At 40.7% G+C, this 21364-nt stretch overlaps 1 protein-coding gene across 5 annotated transcripts in view; it reads left to right on the forward strand.

The window, feature by feature from the left end:
* The window catches only part of PDS5A (PDS5 cohesin associated factor A), a 40415-nt gene extending 20971 nt beyond the window's left edge, over window positions 1-19444 (forward strand). For 3 of the 5 annotated variants that reach the window (XM_072125364.1, XM_072125378.1, XM_072125370.1), the window contains exons 11-33: window positions 2076-2221; window positions 2316-2467; window positions 2578-2691; window positions 4846-4927; window positions 5030-5078; window positions 6014-6153; window positions 6400-6515; window positions 6927-7032; window positions 7242-7402; window positions 8339-8462; window positions 9365-9523; window positions 9717-9785; window positions 10904-11040; window positions 11184-11307; window positions 11431-11635; window positions 12326-12440; window positions 12536-12668; window positions 12923-13042; window positions 13693-13755; window positions 13928-14070; window positions 14178-14283; window positions 15785-16134; window positions 17568-17739. In XM_072125364.1, the coding sequence (XP_071981465.1) occupies window positions 2076-2221; window positions 2316-2467; window positions 2578-2691; window positions 4846-4927; window positions 5030-5078; window positions 6014-6153; window positions 6400-6515; window positions 6927-7032; window positions 7242-7402; window positions 8339-8462; window positions 9365-9523; window positions 9717-9785; window positions 10904-11040; window positions 11184-11307; window positions 11431-11635; window positions 12326-12440; window positions 12536-12668; window positions 12923-13042; window positions 13693-13755; window positions 13928-14070; window positions 14178-14283; window positions 15785-16134; window positions 17568-17724 (3071 nt within the window). In that variant the 3' untranslated portion in view covers window positions 17725-17739. Of the gene's footprint in view, window positions 1-2075; window positions 2222-2315; window positions 2468-2577; window positions 2692-4845; window positions 4928-5029; window positions 5079-6013; window positions 6154-6399; window positions 6516-6926; window positions 7033-7241; window positions 7403-8338; window positions 8463-9364; window positions 9524-9716; window positions 9786-10903; window positions 11041-11183; window positions 11308-11430; window positions 11636-12325; window positions 12441-12535; window positions 12669-12922; window positions 13043-13692; window positions 13756-13927; window positions 14071-14177; window positions 14284-15784; window positions 16135-17567; window positions 17740-18319 lie in introns of those variants that run through there. The other 2 variants (XM_072125387.1, XM_072125397.1) reach the window with 2 other exon arrangements.
* The last annotated feature ends 1920 nt before the right edge of the window (window positions 19445-21364 follow it).

Here is a 21364-nt window from a genome sequence, read left to right on the forward strand (position 1 = left end):
GTTTGCATGTTTATGCCCTATCCAAAAAATAAGAGATGACTAGATGATTGTGAGGTTTTGACTGCTGGGATCCTCCACCCATCACAAGAAAAGGACACCCGGCAATCCAGGCAATGGAGGCCCCATTCTCATTAATGCAGTGGTTTCTCTAATGCTGTGACCCCGCAATACAGTTCCTCATGTTGCGGTGACCCCAAACCATGTACAAGAATATAAGGACTATAATACTGCCTCCTATGTACAGGAATATAACTACTATAATACTGCCTCCTATGTACAGGAATATAACTACTATAATACTGCCCCCTATGTACAAGAATATAACTACTATAATACTGCCCCCCATGTACAAGAATATAACTACTATAATACTGCCCCCTATGTACAGGAATACAACTACTATAATACTGCCCCCTATGTACAAGAATATAACTACTATAATACTGTCCCCTATGTACAAGAATATAACTACTATAATACTGCCCCCTATGTACAGGAATATAACTACTATAATACTGCCCCATATGTACAAGAATATAACTACTATAATACTGCCCCATATGTACAAGAATATAACTACTACAATACTGCCCCCTATGTACAGGAATATAACTACTATAATACTGCCTCCTATGTACAGGAATATAACTACTATAATACTGCCCCCTATGTACAGGAATATAACTACTATAATACTGCCCCCTATGTATAGGAATATAACTACTATAATACTGCCCCCTATGTACAGGAATATAACTACTATAATACTGCCCCCTATGTACAGGAATATAACTACTATAATACTGCCCCCTATGTACAGGAATATAACTACTATAATACTGCCCCCTATGTACAGGAATATAACTACTACAATACTGCCCCCTATGTACAGGAATATAACTACTATAATACTGCCCCCTATGTACAGGAATATAACTACTATAATACTGCCCCCTATGTACAGGAATATAACTACTATAATACTGCCCCCTATGTACAGGAATATAACTACTATAATACTGCCCCCTATGTACAGGAATATAACTACTACAATACTGCCCCCTATGTACAGGAATATAACTACTACAATACTGCCCCCTATGTACAGGAATATAACTACTATAATACTGCTCCCTATGTACAAGAATATAACTACTACAATACTGCCCCCTATGTACAGGAATATAACTACTACAATACTGCCCCCTATGTACAGGAATATAACTACTATAATACTGCCCCCTATGTACAGGAATATAACTACTATAATACTGCTCCCTATGTACAAGAATATAACTACTATAATACTGCCCCCTATGTACAGGAATACAACTACTATAATACTGCCTCCTATGTACAGGAATATAACTACTATAATACTGCCTCCTATGTACAGGAATATAACTACTATAATACTGCCTCCTATGTACAGGAATATAACTACTATAATACTGCCTCCTATGTACAAGAATACATAGGGGGCTGCTTCAAGTTCTAGTTTCTCCTCACTGTGAGCAGAGCAGTCTGTTCCACGGGAGTCTGTATAGAGGAGAAGCCAGAGGGTCATGTGGTGATATCACCACAGGTCCTCCAGCTTCCCCTGTATGCAGCAGCCGACGGGTCCTCAAGCAGTGAGTGCTTATTACACACGTTCTATTCCGTTTTTGCCGCGAATAGCGGCAAAAACGTAATAGAATCGTGACCCCTGTGTTTTGGTTGTTCGACCCCTGCTGGGGTCACGACCCACAGGTTGAGAACCGCTGCATTAATGAATGCAGTGGCAGTACGGGCATACACCAGATTGTTAGGGGTTGTCCTCTTGTTGTGATGGGTGGTGGACCCAGCAGTCGGGCCCTCCCCACCTTGTCACAATTCCTTTACAGACAACTCCTTCAATTATTGGGAATGGGAGCCTTGAACTCCAGACTGCTGAGGGTCCTAGAATTCATATGACCAATGATCAGCATGTTCTCTCCTATGCTGTAGATGGGGGATAATTTGAAAAGTTGGGATCCCTTTACTTGTAGTAGTTATCTTATTTTTATTTGCATTAAAACAATGTTTGGTCTTGGCAGAGTTTCTAAAAGTAAGGTCACACGACCCTGAGGAAGCCATTCGGCATGATGTCATTGTAACGATTATTACTGCTGGGAAGAAGGATCTTTCTCTTGTAAATGATCAGCTGCTCGGCTTTGTACGTGAGAGAACATTGGACAAGAGGGTAAGAAATAAAGCACAATGCTTAATATTCCAAAGTACTGGGTACAATGATCTGTAGTCGGTAGTAAAACTTATTACTCCATCTGTTCATATAGTGGAGAGTCAGGAAAGAGGCTATGATGGGCCTCGCTCAGCTGTACAAGAAGTATTGCCTGCACGCCGAAGCTGGGAAGGAAGCAGCCGAGAAAGTCAGCTGGATAAAGGATAAACTCTTACATATATATTACCAAAACAGCATTGATGACAAGTAAGTCTTTCCCGCTGTCTTTTTTATTCTGTACTTTGTAAATCTTTTACTTGAGCCAGTTTAAATGCACATGTGATCCCAATAATCACACTTGTTGTTCCTTTTGCCAGGTTACTGGTAGAGAAAATCTTTGCCCAATATCTTGTACCACACAATCTTGAAACAGAAGAAAGAATGAAATGTCTCTATTACTTGTATGCGAGCCTGGACCCAAACGCTGTGAAGTAAGTGTATCATGTTACACAGCGCTGCCTGTACTAGGTTACACCTCGACTGTCCAACTTTTATCTAGCCGAAAAGAAAACCATATAGTAAAACTTTATCCTAGGTCAGCGATGGCGAACCTATGGCACGCGTGCCACAGACGGCACGAGAAGCCGTTTCTGTTGGCACGAGAAGCCGTTTCTGTTGGCACGCGTACCGTCGCCAGTAAGCCTCTGCCCGCAAAAATTTGGTCTATGAGAGCGGCGGAACTACGCGCCGCTCCATAGACAGAACCGCAGAGTTTTTGCGCATGCGCGGTAACTTGGGAAGCGCTGAAAGTTTCAGTCGCTCCCATAGAAACCGCGCATGCGCATTAATTATCCCAGGCCGCTCCGCTCTGCTCCCTCCCTGTCCGCTCTACTCTGTCCCGGTCCGCTCCGCACTGCTTTGCTCCCTCTGTCCCGCTCGGTAGCCCCCTTCTCCTCCGCTCCATAGCCCCCCTCTCTACCGCTCCGTAGTAAGTTTATCTGTGTATGTATGTATGTAATGTGTATATGTATGTGTGTGTGTATGTAATGTGTGTATGTATGTAATGTGTGTATGTGGGTGTTTATATGTGTATACATATATAATATATAATATATATATTTATATTTATTCTGTATGTATTTTATACTACATGGCGATAAGCTGTATGCATTTTATACTACTTGGCGGCATTCTGTATGCATTTTATACTACTTGGCGGCATTCTGTATGCATTTTATACTACTTGGCGGCATTCTGTATGCATTTTATACTACTTGGCGGCATTCTGTATGCATTTTATACTACATGGCGATAAGCTGTATGCATTTTATACTACTTGGCGGCATTCTGTATGCATTTTATACTACATGGCGGCATTCTGTATGCATTTTATACTACATGGCGGCATTCTGTATGCATTCTGTATGCATTTTATACTATATTACGTATATCGGGGGGGGCGTCTCTCTATGGCTCGTTTTCTCAATTAAAACCTTGTTATTCTAGTTAAATTTTTGTGTTGGCACTTCACTTCAAGTCAGAAGGGTTTGGGTTGCATTTTGGGCACTCGGCCTCTAAAAGGTGCGCCATCACTGTCCTAGGTCATAGTATGCATGTACATCTTGTCAAGTATAATGGATCCATTGGTTAATGGTATAACTAAGCAGATGTGGCTGTTAGAAAATTTTGGTTCTTTGGTGAAGATCTAGTTGTTTAAGATAGAGATGAGCAAACCCAATAGCCGGGTTCAAACTCTTGACCAGATTGGTGGTCGAACAGCTCGTCTGGCAATATGCCATGGCCAATCATAGTGAAGGGGCGTTATTTTGCCGGCAATATGTCAGTGTCAGGCAGTGAACCTGACCATTGGATTGCAGAGACGCCACACAAAATAAAGGGAAACCTTAACCAAAATGTATAAGGCATAAAATAACACTTTTATAAGATCAATTAAAATACATTTAAAATACAACATACACAGAAAAAAATCTGCCAATGGTCAAATATACATGATAAATAGATCAAGTAACCTGTATAGAAGGTCTAGTCCTCAGAACCAGTCAAGGTATTTGCTTACAAACCAGTATTGCACATTACCCAGAGGAATAACAGAGGACATGGGACACATGCACAGGTCTATACAGACCCAACATGGACACCACCCGACACGTACTTTGTACGACCAGGACCATGCATCCTATGAAAAAAAAAGTTTTTAGGCTAGATCTGTGTCTAGTGCCTCCTATAAGTATCAACCATGTTACTATGCACATTGCATTTCTTCTCCTACTACTTCCACATTACAGCTTCAAGATAATCCATGTTACTATGCACATTGGATGTCTTCTCCTACTACTTCCACATTACAGCTTCAAGATAATCTTGAAGCTGTAATGTGGAAGTAGTATGAGAAGAGATGCAATGTGCATTGTAACATGGTTGATACTTTTAGGAGGCACTAGACACAGATCTAGCCTAAAAACCTTTTTGAATTCCTAGTTTGAACTTATAAGATGATTGGGTTGGGGGTGGATGATGAATCCTTTGGTGTGTACAATTGTAGTAAATGCTATTTCAATCAGCTGAACGTACTATTCCATTTTATATAATTCTTTAATGTTGTTCTTGATTTCTTTACTACGCAGGGCACTAAATGAAATGTGGAAATGTCAGAATATGTTAAGAAGCCATGTGCGGGAGTTATTAGATTTACACAAGCAGCCAACAGTAAGTTTGGTTTTTTAATTATGTTTTGTGTATTGTAAGATCTCCAACCAATGGTATTTACCACACTTAACACTTAACAAATGTTCTTCTTTCTCTTTTCAGTCTGAAGCAAACAATGCAGCCATGTTTGGAAAATTAATGACCATAGCGAGTGAGTAGCTCCTCCCCAAATCTATATTGCTGGGTTAAGTTCTGTACGCAACTTGCTAAATAAAATGATTTAATGGTTTAAGTTTAATGTAGGAAATCAATAATGCCACACCAGCCATGCATTTTGTGATGCAAAAACAAGAATTTGACTTTTATCATGGTTATGGGTATTAAATAAGTAAAAACTTTGGTGTCATCCAATTAAAAAAAAAAAAAAAAATGCTTGACATAAACGTATGTGCTTCGAGCGCTATAGTATGCTCTTACAACCATGAGCGTTCTGTGCCACATGAAACGTGTAGGTTTGTTATTGGAAACATTTTTTTGTAAACTGGATGATACTCTGAGGCCAAAGTTTTAATTCATCACTGTTTTGGATACTCAATGAAGACCAAAAAGGTTTATTCTCACATCACAAAATGCTTGGCATTGTAACTTATCCATTATAAAGTAGAGCATTTCTTACCCAGAACTGTTTTTCATGGAGCAGTCATACACTGTAAGGCTACATGCACACGGCATCGCGGGGAGAGGAGGAGGAGGAGGAGGAGGTGAGCACAGCTCACCCCCGCCCCTCTCCATAGCGATATATGGCCGCAGCACCGTAATACGGGAAAAGATAGGACATGTCCTATCTTTTCCCGGGCTACGGAGCGGTACGGTGCCGCTCCCGTAGGGCGCCGTGAGCCCATAGAAGTGTATGGGGGACGTATATCGGCCGCATATACGTCAACCGTTTATACGTCCCCCATACTGTAGTGTGAATGCAGCCTAAGTTGAGGATCTGTGAAAAATGGATGCAAACATGGGTAACATTGGCCACTTTCATTGGCAGGTAACATTAAAGCACATCGATCGATTTTTCTATTCATTTGTATCGCCTCTCTTGCACATTGTTTTCAGAATCCACATTAATTCTGCCTTTTTATTTTATAGAAAATTTGCCTGATCCTGGAAAAGCACAAGATTTTGTCAAAAAGTTTAACCAGGTTTTGGGTGACGATGAGAAGCTCCGCTCTCAGCTTGAGTTGCTTATAAGCCCAACGTGTTCATGTAAACAGGCAGATGTCTGTGTGGTAAGAAAGATATACAATTAACCCCCCTCCCCTTTAACAAAAGTCTTTACCCCAACACTTTGTCTGTTTTTTGGAGCCAAAGCCAGAAGTGTATCTGGCAGGAGGGTAAATAGAAGTCATTAACTATTCTGTTGCACATGTAAAAATCCGCTAATTGTATCTTATGTATTTATGTTTTTTTTTTTTTGTATATAACTTTTGTAGAAATAGAAGCTCTTACCATTTGTTTTTGTTTTATTTCCTTAGAGAGAAATTGCCAGAAAACTTGCTAACCCGAAACAACCAACTAATCCTTTCTTAGAAATGGTTAAATTCTTGCTGGAAAGAATAGCTCCTGTACATATAGATTCAGAAGCGATCAGGTACGAGGAACTCTTTTTTAAATTTTTTTGGTCTATACAAGCCATTGTATTATTTCTCCACTTTCGGTCAGCATTGGTGTCACTACTTTGTAATCCAATTGGTCTTGACTGTTAAATTGGCAAATCCAGTCCGGCTCTTTATGAATTTTGAACCCAGGGTTAACCAAGGACCTGATGTTCCAGTTATACAAGGGCCTACCCCTGCCATATTAGAGATTTCCTAAAACTGCTATATGTTCCTTGCTCTATTCTGAGTAATTGATGGGAAGATAAGCCTACAGTGTAAAGGGAGACTACAGTCTGTATCTTATGAAGCACGTTTGCTTGCAATACACAGTGTGTGTATATTATATATATATATATATATATATATATATATATATATATATATAAAAAATTATATATTTCCAGCGCATTGGTGAAGCTGATGAACAAATCCATTGAGGGTACTGCAGATGACGAAGAGGAAGGTGTGAGTCCTGATTCAGCAATTAGAGCGGGATTGGAGCTTCTAAAGGTGAATATAAGTAAAATTCTGCTGACTTTTTGTATTCAGCATGACAGGCAGAATAATTCTGCATTTGTGGCTGAATGCATAAGAAATGGGGCATTTTTTTTGTTTGTAGATGGGATGAATTTTTTGGGGTATTTTTTCAAACTTTTTGGTGTAGTTGAAATTTTTATATTGTAAAATACAAGCCTTTTAGTTCTGATTTTACTTTTTAGGTTCTTTCCTTTACCCATCCAACTGCATTCCACTCGGCAGAGACCTACGAGTCTTTCCTCCAGTGCCTTCGTATGGATGATGACAAAGTAGCAGAGGCGGCAATACAGATATTTCGTAACACGGGGCATAGGATAGAAACCGATTTGCCACAGATACGATCGTAAGTAATTTGATCAATGCATATATTCAATAAGCGGATTCCCATAATCCTGTCCTGTCCCATAAACTTGTTCCAGTTTGTTGTACACATGCATATAGCCCAGATGTGAACCTGTGTTTTTCATAAATATATGAGATGGGAATATTAACTGCATAAGTCTTTGACTTCATGCAGTTACATCTGGGGAAACCTATTTTTATATTTACTTTGGAACAGCATCTTTAAATTTTAGCATAAAGGGGTTGTCCCGGTTTTTATGTTGTAGCCTTTGCAGCGAATCCAGAGGAATCTGGTTCTTACAAGTATGCATCCATTAGATTGCCAGAGGTAAACGAGCATAGCACTAGCCAATTTTTGATCCCATTCAAATGGATGGAGCATCAAGTCATTCTTTTTTTTTTTTTTTATCAGAAACCTTTATTACTTTTGCTCATAGCACAAAGATCCAACATTCAGTACACAGATCCCTTTGGTCGGTCATCTATCCCTCAATCCACCATATCGTCACACATCCAATACAGTCTCAATTATACTAGAGTATCCCTTACTGCCCCAGTACCCTCCCCAAATTTAGCATAGACCAACCTCTCCACAGTTCTTCAGTTGCCAACCCTGGAGACTCCACCCATTCGGACCCATTCTCTACCTACTGCTCTACTCATTATTGAGAAAGTGCCCTCTGGATCGCAGGGGATCCTTTTTTTTGTGATTGATCAGGGTCCCAGCAGTCAGTCCCTTACCAGTCAACGTTCTCCTTTATCTCGGTGCATCCGTTTCAGAGAACCCACACTTCAATTTTGCACAATAGTTTTGTTCAATCTTTTAATAGTAAGGTCTAGTGTCTAGATCAGCCGAGCATGTCTAATGTCTTATTTCTGATTCTATACTACTTGTTGGCACATTTTAATACCTTTGGCTAAATATGTTATTTGATAGGGCACTTATTCCAATCTTGCATCAGAAGGCCAAGCGGGGTACACCTCATCAAGCAAAGCAGGCTGTACACTGCATCCATGCTATATTCTCCAATAAAGAAGTACAACTGGCTCAGATCTTTGAGGTATGTTATATAAGCTATCAACTGCAGGAGCTTTATAAGATTCGTCTTTGTTTTTATTTATGGCAATGCAAATGTTTCTTAAAGAGAACCTCTCATCACATTTTCACATGTACAGCTAGTGACCGATTTCTGTAGTGTCTTATTAACTGGCACCCTTTCTTTATAGCTAAAATTGTGTCCCTTACATCCACATAAATCAACTTTATCTTATATTCCCTGGCATCAGAGCAGGCTTGTCCTGCTCTGCTGGCCCCTCCCATCCACTTCTCATCATGCCTCTTCCCAGCATGTCATGTGACCAGGATGACACAATCACAGGTCCTTTAGTCTCCTAACTTTAGCAAACTGTACCACAACACATATATCTGATCACATGAAATCACAGCAGCCTCCATGGACGTCTACTTCTCCCCATCCTCCATGGAGGCTGTTATGATTTCATGTGATCAGATACATACTTGGCGTAGACGCTGCAGATGTAAAAGGAACTTGAATGATGTCATCCTGGTCACAATGTTCTATACAGAATATAGCACTGAGACCTGTCGATCGGGAATAAGGAGGCAGGGCAGTGCATGTAAATGTTAATATGCATGACTCAGTAAGTGTCATTGGACTCGCATCGGGCGAGTTGCATATAAGTTTACAAACTGATTTTTGTAACATTGCAGCCATGGAAAAGAACCGTTTAGGAATGAGGGCAATGCTTTTTAAACATTGTTTTTAATTATGTTTTTATTTTGGGCTGGTTAATTTGCATGACAGGTTTCCTTTTAAGTCTCATTTACCTAAACGTGCGCTTTTTTCTTTTTTGCAAACCCTTTTCAATGTATAAATGATTTGCTTGTGTTTTTTGTGCAACTTCAAGTTGCAAGTAAAGTTGTATCCTGTTCTTGTTGTAGCCTCTCAGCCGAAGTCTCAATGCAGATGTCCCGGAACAATTAGTAACGCCTCTAGTGTCACTGGGTCACATTTCTATGTTGGCACCTGATCAGTTTGCGTCGCCTATGAAATCGGTTGTCGCAAACTTTATTGTAAAGGATCTGCTCATGAACGACCGGGTAAGAGCTCTCCTAATTTTTACTTTTTGTGCTGTTGTACTGTTTTTGAGCCATTCTGGCCATAAGATGGTTATTGCTCCATCTATCGTATACCCTCATGCCCTCATCTGTTGTTTTGAAGTTGCCACAGTGCATATGCTGAGGAGGGTTTACAAATTACATATAACATTAATTTTTTTCCCCCCAATTGTAGACAAACGGCGATAAAAATGGCAAACTCTGGTCACCGGATGAAGAAGTTTCACCGGAGGTTCTTGCTAAAGTAAGGCTACAAACTTTATAGTGGTTGGTTTTTGATCAAGCTTTTGTGTGCAGTTTTAATATATCTAATAATTGGAAAAAGTCATCTTTATTGATTTGTTTTGGATATCGGTAGCAAAAGTATTACAATTTTTCAAAACATGAGGTAATTTGATTACACTAAACCAATATGCAAATAGGTTTTGTTAACCCCTTAACACTCTGCGCCGTAGCTCTACGGCGCAGAGGTATAGGGAATGTATGAAGAGGGCTCACGGGCTGAGTCCTCTTCATACAAAGGTGGGGGTTGTTGCATATTGAAGCAAACCCCCACCGTTAATAACCGCGGTCGGTGCTTGCACCGATCGCGGCTATTAACCCTTTCATTGCCGCCTGCAAAGTCGCCAGTGGCATTTAAAAGACGGCGGCGCGCGGGTGCCACCATCTTTATTCCGATCGCCGCGTCCCCGAACTTCATTACAGTGGCTCATTGTAATGAATGAGCTACAAAAATGCCATATATTGCAATTCAGAAGTATTGCAGTATATGGTAGGAGCGATCTGACTATCTAGGGTTAATGTACCCTAGATGGTCTAAGATATAGTATATGGAAAAAAAAAAGTTTAAAAAATAAAAAAAATTCATAAAATATTAAAAATTCTAATCACCCTCCTTTCGCTAGAACTGATATAAAACATAATAAACAGTAAAAATCACAGACACATTAGGTATCGCCGCATCCCAAAATGCCCGATCTATCAAAATAATAAAAACGGTTACGAACGGCGGTGACCTCCAAGATGGAAAATGGCGCCCAAATGTCCGAAATTGCGCACAGGTCTGTACACAAAAAAAATGAAAGTTATGGATTTTTGAAGGTGGAGAACAAGAAATGAGCGAAAAAAACCCTGCGTCCTTAAGGGGTTAAAATCCAACTAATATTTATTTGTCATCCAAATTTGCTATTCAGTCACCTGATTTGACACCCATTACCGGAGTTGATTTCCTTTTATCACTTCAGGTCCAACAATCTGTAGGGGTTGCTGGATAGATTTCCCAAGATACAGTTCTCTAGCTACAAGTAGAATGACCCAGCAGCTGTTGTATGAGATCTATAAACTTCTAATTTTACTTTTAAGGTTCAAGCAATAAAGTTACTAGTGCGATGGTTACTGGGGATGAAGAACAATCAGTCGAAGTCTGCAAATTCTACTTTGCGGTTGCTCTCTGCTATGTTGGTCAGCGAAGGAGATCTGACAGAGCACAAAAGGATCAGGTGAGATATTTTTGCAAAGGTAACGTTCAAACAATTACTGAGATTGATGTCAACGATCAAAACAGCTATTGGCTTATAACGTTTTGCATTGCTTTCAGTTGCATTTTCTGGCCAAGTATTAAAATTGACTTTCATTATTTCAGTAAATCGGATATGTCACGTCTGCGGTTGGCAGCAGGTGGTGCCATCATGAAGTTGGCACAGGAACCTTGTTACCATGAAATAATCACACCGGAGCAGTTCCAGTTATGTGCTCTGGTTATTAATGTAAGTATCTCATTTTATTTATGTTGTGTATTGCTGACATTCATAATGGACAATGGTCTGCTCCAAAATCCTGATAGAGAAGATAGATTATCTATCGTAGCTGACTATTCTACTTTCTTGCAGGATGAATGTTACCAGGTTCGACAGATATTTGCACAAAAGCTGCACAAAGCCTTGGTAAAGCTTCAGCTCCCTCTTGAGTATATGGCCATCTTTGCCCTCTGCGCCAAGGATCCAGTTAAAGAAAGACGAGCACATGCCAGGCAATGTTTGCTCAAGAACATCAGTATACGGAGGGAATACATCAAACAAAACCCCATGGCAAATGGTAAGTTTACAGAAGGCATATCTTACTATAAGGCCAAGTTCGTACATATCAGATTTGCCTTTGGCAATTTACTTAGTATCCAATGAGCTTTTTGTAATGCAGTGTGTATTTCTTAAAGGAAAGCTACCACCACGGATCTACCTTTAAAGGGTGGTAGGTGCATCTATAGGATGTGAGGATAACCCTTTTAAGGGCTAATCCTCACGTCCCTGCAATCTTTTAATAACTTTAATTTCCCTAATATGCAGATTTTGTAAAGAGGCTACTGGGGAGTGGAGTAACGAGCTGAGGCTACACGGCGCATCCACTCCATGCCCCAGTAGCCTCTTAGATCCCCCCTACCAGATGTTTTCGGCGCACCCTCGTCCACGAAGCCTGACGTCTGCAGGCTACTGGGGAGTGGAGAAGCCGCGCTGTGTAGCCTCAGCTCCTGTTACTCCACTCCCTAGTAGCCTCTTTACAAAATCTGCATATTAGGGAAATTAAAGTTATTAAAAGATTGCAGGGACGTGAGGATTAGCCCTTAAAAGGGTTATCCTCACGTCCTATAGATGCACCTACCACTCTTTATAGGTAGATCCATGGTGGTAGGTTTCCTTTAAAGACTGGTCTATGATTACTTCAGTTAACCCCTAACTATAGTGACATTTTTCCCAAATATCCTGACATATATGGTTTATATTTCCACAGAAAAGCTTTTATCTCTGCTGCCGGAATATGTTGTACCCTACATGATTCACCTTCTCGCTCATGATCCAGATTTCACAAAACCTCAGGATTTGGACCAACTCCGTGATATCAAAGAGTAAGTCTTCATGAGGCTTTCACAACTTGTTAGTTTATTTTTTTGTTTGTTTTTTTGGGAAAATAATTTGGATATATTATTATTTTCCAATCTAGGTGCCTTTGGTTCATGCTTGAAGTTTTAATGGCTAAGAATGAAAACAACAGTCATATGTTCATGAAGAAACTTTGTGAGAGCATCAAACAGACCCGGGATGCCCAAGCCCCGGATGATCCTAAAGCCAATGAAGTTAGTAATGGCAAAGTTTATGGTCAAAACTTTTTTGGAGCTTGTATGCATATAGTCGGGTTATAGCTGAATGTGGGTCCTTATGTCTCAGATTTTTTTTTTTTCCTGGAGTAAAAGGTTTATGTATGTAGCTTTACAATACAATCTCTTTGATGGCATATTGCACACTATTTGCACTTTTTTAATTAATATATACAAGATATATGAGAAAATTCTGTTGTGTGATGCAATAATAATGTTTCCTTCCCTTCTAGAAATTGTACACCGTCTGCGATGTGGCTCTTTGCGTTATAAATAGCAAAATAACAATCACCCTTCTTGACCCACCTAAGGAACCCATGCTGCCAAGTAGATTTTTTACCCAGCCTGATAAGGTAATAGTAAATGCTCCTGTCTACACACAGTCTACACACAACTTTTTAACTAGTTAGACAATCAGTTTTGCATAAAATAAGTAGGTGCCACAAATGTTCTTAACTTTGGGTATTGGCCAACATTGCACCAGACCAGCTGTGAGGATTCATTAATGAGAATGACAAGTGTCTTTAAAAAAAAAAAACCCCACAAATCTTTAAAAACCTTTTATTTGCAAAGTGTTTGCTCAATGTTGGTGCGTAGATGTTTATTTTCCTGAGTAGACAGTATAGCAGTTGTCTGCGCATTTTGCGGACTAGAGGTCAGAGCAACATCTTAGATCTTGATGATGTGATGGGGTACAGTCCTCTCCCCCCTAAACCGAGCAGTGATCTGCGTCTATGGTGTTGCTTTCCTGCCTCATAAAGACGTCAGAGAGCACAAAAGAGCCGTCATTATCTCGCCCACCTATGACATGACTCATTATCAGCTCATTTGTATATGTAACATCTTGTTTTTAATGTAGGATTAAATAGTCATTACAAGTTAAATCGCTTGAGAACAAAAGTTGCATTAGTTCTCCATCGTGTAACCTTTTGCCTGTTGAAATAATAATTTTTTTTTCCCACAACATTTGGAAAATAATAACCCACCAATCTGTGTATTGCAGGATTTCATCAATGACAAGAGCTACATCACCGACGAGACTAAGTTACATTTGTTAACAGGAAAGGTAACGATCATGTTTTAATTTGTTTAGCAATTGTCTGCAGATGGTGCTATCTGTGTAGCTTATGGGGAAGGTTGCTGACTCGCCCCCCCCCCCTCCAAATTATGGATTTGTCTTGAAAAGTCTGTTTAAAATGCAATGAAAAACAGAATTTCTTTCCCCCCCCATGCTATAGCCAAAACCAACAACGGTGCTTGGTGCCCTGAACAAGCCCCTCTCTGCCACCGGCAAGCGGCCTTATCATAGGACTACTGTATCCGATACTGTGAGCAATACAAGTGTCATCTCTGAATCGGACACTACTCTGTTAATGCAAAGGTACATTTTTTTTTTACTGACTGAATAGAAGCGTGTGCACTAGTTGTTTAGAATTCTATGTCTCAGATTGACTTAACCTGGATATTTTATGTTACTAATTTATTTAGGGATTCCATCTCAGAAGTGTCTGAAATTGGAGTCAGTGAAAATGAGGAGCATCCGGTTAGAATGATCTCTGTGACTCCAGTGAAATGTGACACCGTTAAGAACAAGGTACACAAACTCTGTTATATTGTAGATAAACCAGGGAGACTTATTCACGTTGTGGTAATATTCTAATATTTGTTATCCAGGGCCTCCTTTAACTATAAAAATCAATTTTTATAATTATGGTAATGCACCAGAAGGGCTCTGGGGACATTACCAAATCCTCTCTGTGATGTAGCTTCACAGACTGTTATAAAGAGCACATTTCCTCCTTCCCCCTGTGTTAGATAACATCAGGCAAAGGGAGGGGTGAAGTATTGAGGGAGCAGGGAGGAGGCAGTGTAACAAACAGAAACTACAGCAGAAGGGGCTCTGGTAAACCTCTCATTAGCATATTTTTAAAAGTTGATTTTAAAAGGAAGGAGGCCAAGGTTAACAAATATTTCCCCGAAGATTACCACAGTCACGGTGCCTGGATCTATGTGTGAGTGTCCTGTGTTTATCATGATGGATTTTGATGGTAGATTTTCTTTTAAGGTGTTTTCAAATACTTCTTGTGTTTTATATGTTTTGAAGTTTTTACTCAAATTCAGTCCAAATTACTAAATTGAAAGTACAGACTAGGGTTGCAACAATAACTGGTTTTTAAGTGTGATACAATGTCTGGAAAAGTATCACAATACTCAATACCAATTTTTATTTATTTTATGATGCTCCCCAAATGAGTTAAATAATGGATTATATTTATAAATTGTGTCAGTATCAACGCGCTGATAACAAAAATTGAGGGGATTATGTGTTTTTGTTTATTAAAATAGATTAAAGGGGTATTGTGTAATTTTTAAATATTTTTAAACTCTTCAGGGGGCATTACCAGCCCTACACTTAGAAGCGCTAATTATCCCTGAGAAGACCTCTGACAGGGCACATAGCTGTTACACGAATAAGTTTACAGCTCAGCCTCTCTATTGCTAAGGCACTAGCATTACAGAAGGGCAGTAAACCATACAGGACCAGGGCTGGGTGGGTTAAAACTCTCCTGCGGCGTTTTTTTAGAGCACCAGAGCGACAGCTTGCAATGATATGACAGCAGGCCACAGCTTCTTCAGGGGGACCGAGTGGGTTAAAGAGGTGCAGGGGAACGTAGGCTTGCCATTACCTCATACACCAAAGCACAGTATCTCCTTGCAGCTCCGCTCGTACTGCCTTCTCTTTTGATTAGTGGAGCAGTGATCTCGTGCTCGGCATCGAACCACAGGAAATCCTGGTATTGAACCGTTTCGCCTCTTTTAAAACGAAAAAGGTACCAAAATTTTGATAACATCGTGCAACCCTAGTTCAGATGCTGAGATTAGTGATTCATGGACTGTTTATTTGTATCGGGCCCAAAGATAAATCCAGACTGATTCCATTTTTTAAAAAGTTGGGCTTTTTAAAGAGTTTATTTGCATTTTAATAATTAGATGAGCTCATTTGTGCTCTTCTGGCCTTTTACATGCTGAAAACTATGGCACAAAAGAGCAGATGTTAATGTGAACAGATCCTCACTTTTTATTTCTTTTTCCAGGAGGTGATTTCTGACCAGATCTCTACGCCTACTCTTGGTACAGAAAGGGGGAAAAAGAGGCCTGCAGCTTCGCCAGGGACGGAGAATATCCATAAAGAGCCCGAGGAGAAAAAGACAGATGATGTAGTGCCGACACCACCCCCCAAGAGAAGAGGAAGACCACCAAAGTCAGAGTCTCAGGGAAGCGCAGCGAAAAATGATGACTCTAGCAAACCATCTGGACGAGGACGCAAGAGGGCGGCAGCCAGTCAAGATGGTGGCGCAGGCCTGGACGCAGGCAATGCAAAGGTACCAAAACAGCAAGATGTAACAGCCAAAAAAACTGCACAAAGACAAATGGATTTACAAAGGTAACTGTAGAATAGATTAGTATTTGATTCATCATCATCATCATTTGCATCATTTAGATAAGAAAAAAATGGTTATCTTCCAGGAATTCTTCCATGCCATGTCCATGAATTTCTTTATGGGATCACTACAGCTTGTTATGGCTCCAATCCTCAAATTAGTAGTAGTTGGAAATGCAGATTAGCTTTACCTCCTAACTCCATACTACTGAAGCCATTGACCTTCTTCATGTGAGGAGACGTGTCCTGCAACATCTCCTGTCCTCACACTAATTCACTGTAGTCTGCAACAGATTACCAAACTATGACCCTTGGTCTCTTGAGATATTCTGGACCAGAACGGAGTACAGTGGAGACAAAAGTTTGGCTCAGTGGGTGGGATAAGAATAAACCGCACAGGATTTATCTCTAATCCAAACACATTTGTGCAACTAATTCAGTGTTGGTTCAATAAAGCATGACTCCAAAGTTACCTAGGTTTAAAAATGAATTTTAGCAAATCTGAAGAGAGCCTTTTGACGAAAATGTCAAAGATACATATATAATAACGCTATCAGCCTTATCTTTAGAATCCTGTCGGCTTTTCCTGAAATGGGCAGGCACTTTCTGGTTTTAACATTAGCCAAGGAAACCGAGGCCAAAGCAGCCTTCTCTCTTCCCATAATGCTGAGCTCTCCTCTCCACCACTAGCAGCCCAGCCAATTAGGCAGGGCCGGCATTAGGGGGCTCAAACCTAAGCATTTGCCCAGGGCCCCCTGTTCTAAAGGGGCCTACCGCATGTGGAGTTTTGTGGGCAGAGGATGTATTGCTACCTCTTGGTCGAATGCCCTGGTGAAGATGCTTATCATATATATGTCTAGTTATTCATTTCCTGTCTATCTAACCATTTATCTATCTAGCTTTATGTCTATATATTCTGTTACACAGAAAGTCCTATCATATATTCTAGTCTTATGACTACTATACACACTTCCTGCTATGATTGATCCGTCAGTCAGACTGTTTAGCAGATTCTATCACTCTCTCCTTTTCACAGGACAATGGGGGTGGGGAGTATAGAGAACAATAAGAAAGCTGCTGCAGACATGCAGGAGGACAAGGGAGACACAGCACGCACTGGGAAGCTTTCATCCTATGTATGAGAGTGATGTGCTGTCTTTCCCCCTTCTCACTGACCTGACTGTACCTCAACCATTTCTGTGTCCACAAAGTATTAACTCCCCTCTTCATGGCCCCCAACTACATATAATCCCCCCCCTCCCCTGTTTTTTGCAGCCAGTCCCCTTGTGGCCCCCTATGAAGCCCTTGTGAAGTGTCTTATACTGTTATCACTGCAGTGCGGTTTCCATGATAAAGCCTATTCCTAGTTATACTGTGTAGTATCTGTAGTGTGTATGAGCCGCGCTGTACGGCTGATAACCTGTCACTTCTTCCAGCAGCCTCTGTCTGGGCAGTGAAGGAGATTCTCTATGGGAGATAGATTCCAGTCCAGGATATACAGCTAGTCACGTGTACAGTACATGTGAGAGCAGCCAGGAGACGGAAGATGCACATGTACAGCACACAGCTTCCCTAAAGGTGCAGCTCAGGTGAAAACAAGGGGGTCTGTCTGTTGGCCCGCACCATCGCACTAATGGAGCAGACGGCCGCGCATGACCGGTCTGCTCCATTAATCTCTATGGAGCTTACGGAAATTGCCAAGCGCAGCGCTCACCGATTAATGGAGCAGAACCATTAGTGTGACGGAGCGGCAAGGGTTACGCCGGACCCCGCATTTTTGCAATCTGTTGGGGGTCTCATCACTGTAACCCCCACTGATCAGCAGGTTAGGCCCTATCCCATGGTTAAGGCCTAACTTTGGTATGTGGGAAAACGCCTTTAACTAGACTGTCGCCGCCACCATCGACGTATCGTAAGAATTTGGGGGTTTGTGGGGATTTTTTCCATGTGACTCTTGACCTTTGGAACATTCTCAGAAAACCACTCGGAGAACCCACTGCCCATGTATGATCACCCAGAGATTTTTTTTAAATTTTGAGGAGGATGATGATGATGATGAAGTAGTAGTAGTGTAGGTTAGAGTTAGGGCTTACCATGTGCTGGAATACAAGTGGTTCATACATCTGTTGTAGTTTGTGGTTTCTGTTATTGGTAATTTTTGTCTTTTCTGGATTATTTTTCTGTGCAGGTAAAAAGAAAAGTCTTGAACGCGAGGCAGAAGTGACTTCCCTGCTCCTCCGCCCCGGCCCGCTCCACACTTCAAGATTTAATTCCATTTTTTTTTATTCCGAAGATAAAAAACTTGCTCAAAACATGAAACTGCTTTCTACTTTTAACAAAAATTCTGAAATGTAAAGTCTTGGACGAGCCCGTCATAGTTTGTAAGACTTTTTTTTTTTTTTTTTTTTCGTTGGAGTCACACGATGGCTTGTATTGAGTCTCCTCGACACCGAGTTTATTGTGCTTGACCAGTCCAATCCAGGAGGTGGCGCTCCTGGTGTGACCCTCCAGCCGCTGCAGACTCGCTGTGTAAACGGATTTGCGCTGTTTTCTGCAGGTGTACATAGAGGCGAGGCACAGCCAGGGTCACCGGAAGGGAAGTGTCAACTCACCAATCAGAAACTGTTTATGTAAAAAAAAATAACGAATAAAATTGTGCTGCAAGTCTACTTTTTAAATAGAAAAATGTACAGCCTCCCCCTCCCCCCTCCTGCGAGACATTATGCTGCGCTTGCCCCTCTGCACTACATAGGAGAGGGATCCACTAGTTTTTTGCAGACATTTCATTAATTCTCATTCATTCGCCCTATTCGCTCCCGGGATAAGATTTAGCTAAATGTACATAATTTTTTTTTTTTTTCAGTTTTTTTTCTACAATGATAAATCAATTATCGTTGGGGGAGGGGGGGAGAAAAACCTGTTTTGCTGAGATGTAGTTGTTGGAATACTGTACTGGATCAGTGGACAGTCCGGCATTTGATTTTATAATGTTGGTTGCCAGATTTTTAATAACAGTTTTAAAAGTTTAAGAAAAAAAGTCCCTTTCCTGTATTTTTTTTATTTTTAAGAAAGCGGTTGCATTAGGCAGCTTTGCGAGGCGTGGACGTGCTGGCGCTATGGTTTAGGTGTTTTCCCATGTGTTTTTTTTTTTTTTTTTTTTTGTCTCAGAATGATTTTTCTATTTTAGGTAAGCGTGCACGCCGCGTTTTGTCGGGGGATTAGCTTTCCCTTTTACGTTGCCCGTGCACCTTTTGTATGTACACACCATCATATTTAAAGTTTTGTTGCATACAATAAACGCTTTTAGGTGTCACATTGTGTCCATTGTTTGTTTTTTTCTTTCTTTCCATTCTCATCCTATAGCCACGTGTATTTTCATCACATCTATGGAGGATTGTAGGAATAGGGATATTGCATCTAATGTATGATATTTATTCTGTAGGGGAACTTGTGGGTTTAGTCAACAATTTTCCTCCCCGTAAGATGGAACATCTTGTTACATCCAAGAGCACTCAGTTCTTCTTTTATAACTACTAGAAAAGTATGAAAAACGACAACTGGGTGTGTCCTTAAGAGTGAGGGGAGGTGCCGTCCGTTTATGTGGCTGCACTACACACAATACAATGACCATGGCTTAGTCGTATTCATTTTTCACAGATCGCTCATAAACTCAAATATTTGAAAATCTGTAAAAAAAAAAAAAAAAAAAAATTAAAATAATCAGATGGCAGACTGGACTGATGCAAATTGGCCTTAAACGATTAACAACCATTTTTCCAGGACTATTTTTGTGACTCATGTGCAGGTAGCCTAAGGCTGTGTTCACACGTGGCGTTTTCAACGCGTTTCGAAACTCACTACAATTGCGGATAGGAGATTTGCCGAATTAAATTGTGTTAACACTTGCGTTAACAGAACAATGTTAAACCAAAATGTTTGCAATTGTTTTAATTTACAGTTCACAATTGTTTTTACAATGTGTACATTTTGCAATGTAATCATTTTGCATCATCTCTTCACGTGATGTATGGTGTGAATGCAGCCTTAGTGTCCAGTCCATGCTGCCAAGGTCAGACGGTAAAGAGATGAATTTATTCAGAAATGTCTGGAACCTTTAATACATAGAAGAAAAGTTGTGTTCTAGAAATGCTGTTTTATGGAAAATGGACCTGACAGCTAAAACTCGCAATGGGTAGGTCTGTAATTTGTTTATACGTGTGCTAACACTTGCACTGTATTACAACTCGCTTAAAAGGGCTTGAGATGTAATACCATATACGGTTAGTAGACCAGAGTGGCGCTGTAGTGTCCTGTGCAGAATAGCTGTAGGTTTGGGAAAGTAAGAGAGATGATGATGATGGGCTTGGTAGCTCCTGATGTAGGCAAAGTTAGTATCATGTAATAGTTACTCTGTAGCTACTCCACAACAATTAAGAGCATCCTGGGGACAAATTCTAGCTATTGCACGTCCCCCTTAGTAATGTATTGTGAGCTCGCCATGTTTCCCCCATGTGCACGAGGCCTCAGTATAGTTTTATACAAATGATAAAAACACGTCCAGCCGGAACCCATTTCCTCTGCGGGTCTAGAATCTGATATATGGTAATTGTTCTCGCTTCAGGGAGAAGAATTCAATTTTTGCGATGCAAACGTTCACCCTCCTCCTGCAGTAGCTGTCTGTCTTGTATTGTTTCTGCCATCCTGCACTGTGTGCCCCCTGACCAGCCACCTCTACATAGGATCCGTGGGACTTTTCCCTGCATTCCCATTGACACGTATTAGCCACAGATTTAACCACACCCCCCCCTCTCCAAATATCATATCTGAACCCCTTCTAGTCCAGGATAGGACTGTGCTTCATCCCTATAAGTTCTTCCTATCACACGTTGCCGCTATATGATAATATCATAATGTAATAGGTCTTTATCGGTTTATCCGTGGTCATTTCATCTCCAGTCCGTGTTGCTCTTGGGCCTTGTGTTTATGGTAACATTGCACTTATTTGCTTGCACCTTCTTCTGCTTTGTTGGTTTGATAGGATTCTGGGTTTCCATGTCCTTCGTGCTGCGCTCCTGGTTCTGCTTGCAGCAGGTTCCCGGCCCAGAGCTCTGCACTTTCCCAGCGTATATCTATGTAGTTTCCAGCTCGCGGCTTCTTAGTTTGATACTTTATTTTGTCTGTCGCTTTCCCCTTTCCCTCGTGCCTTATATCATGAAATGTTCTGAAGCAATGC

Source organism: Engystomops pustulosus, chromosome 1 (assembly GCF_040894005.1).
Source record: "Engystomops pustulosus chromosome 1, aEngPut4.maternal, whole genome shotgun sequence".
Taxonomy (NCBI): domain Eukaryota; kingdom Metazoa; phylum Chordata; class Amphibia; order Anura; family Leptodactylidae; genus Engystomops; species Engystomops pustulosus.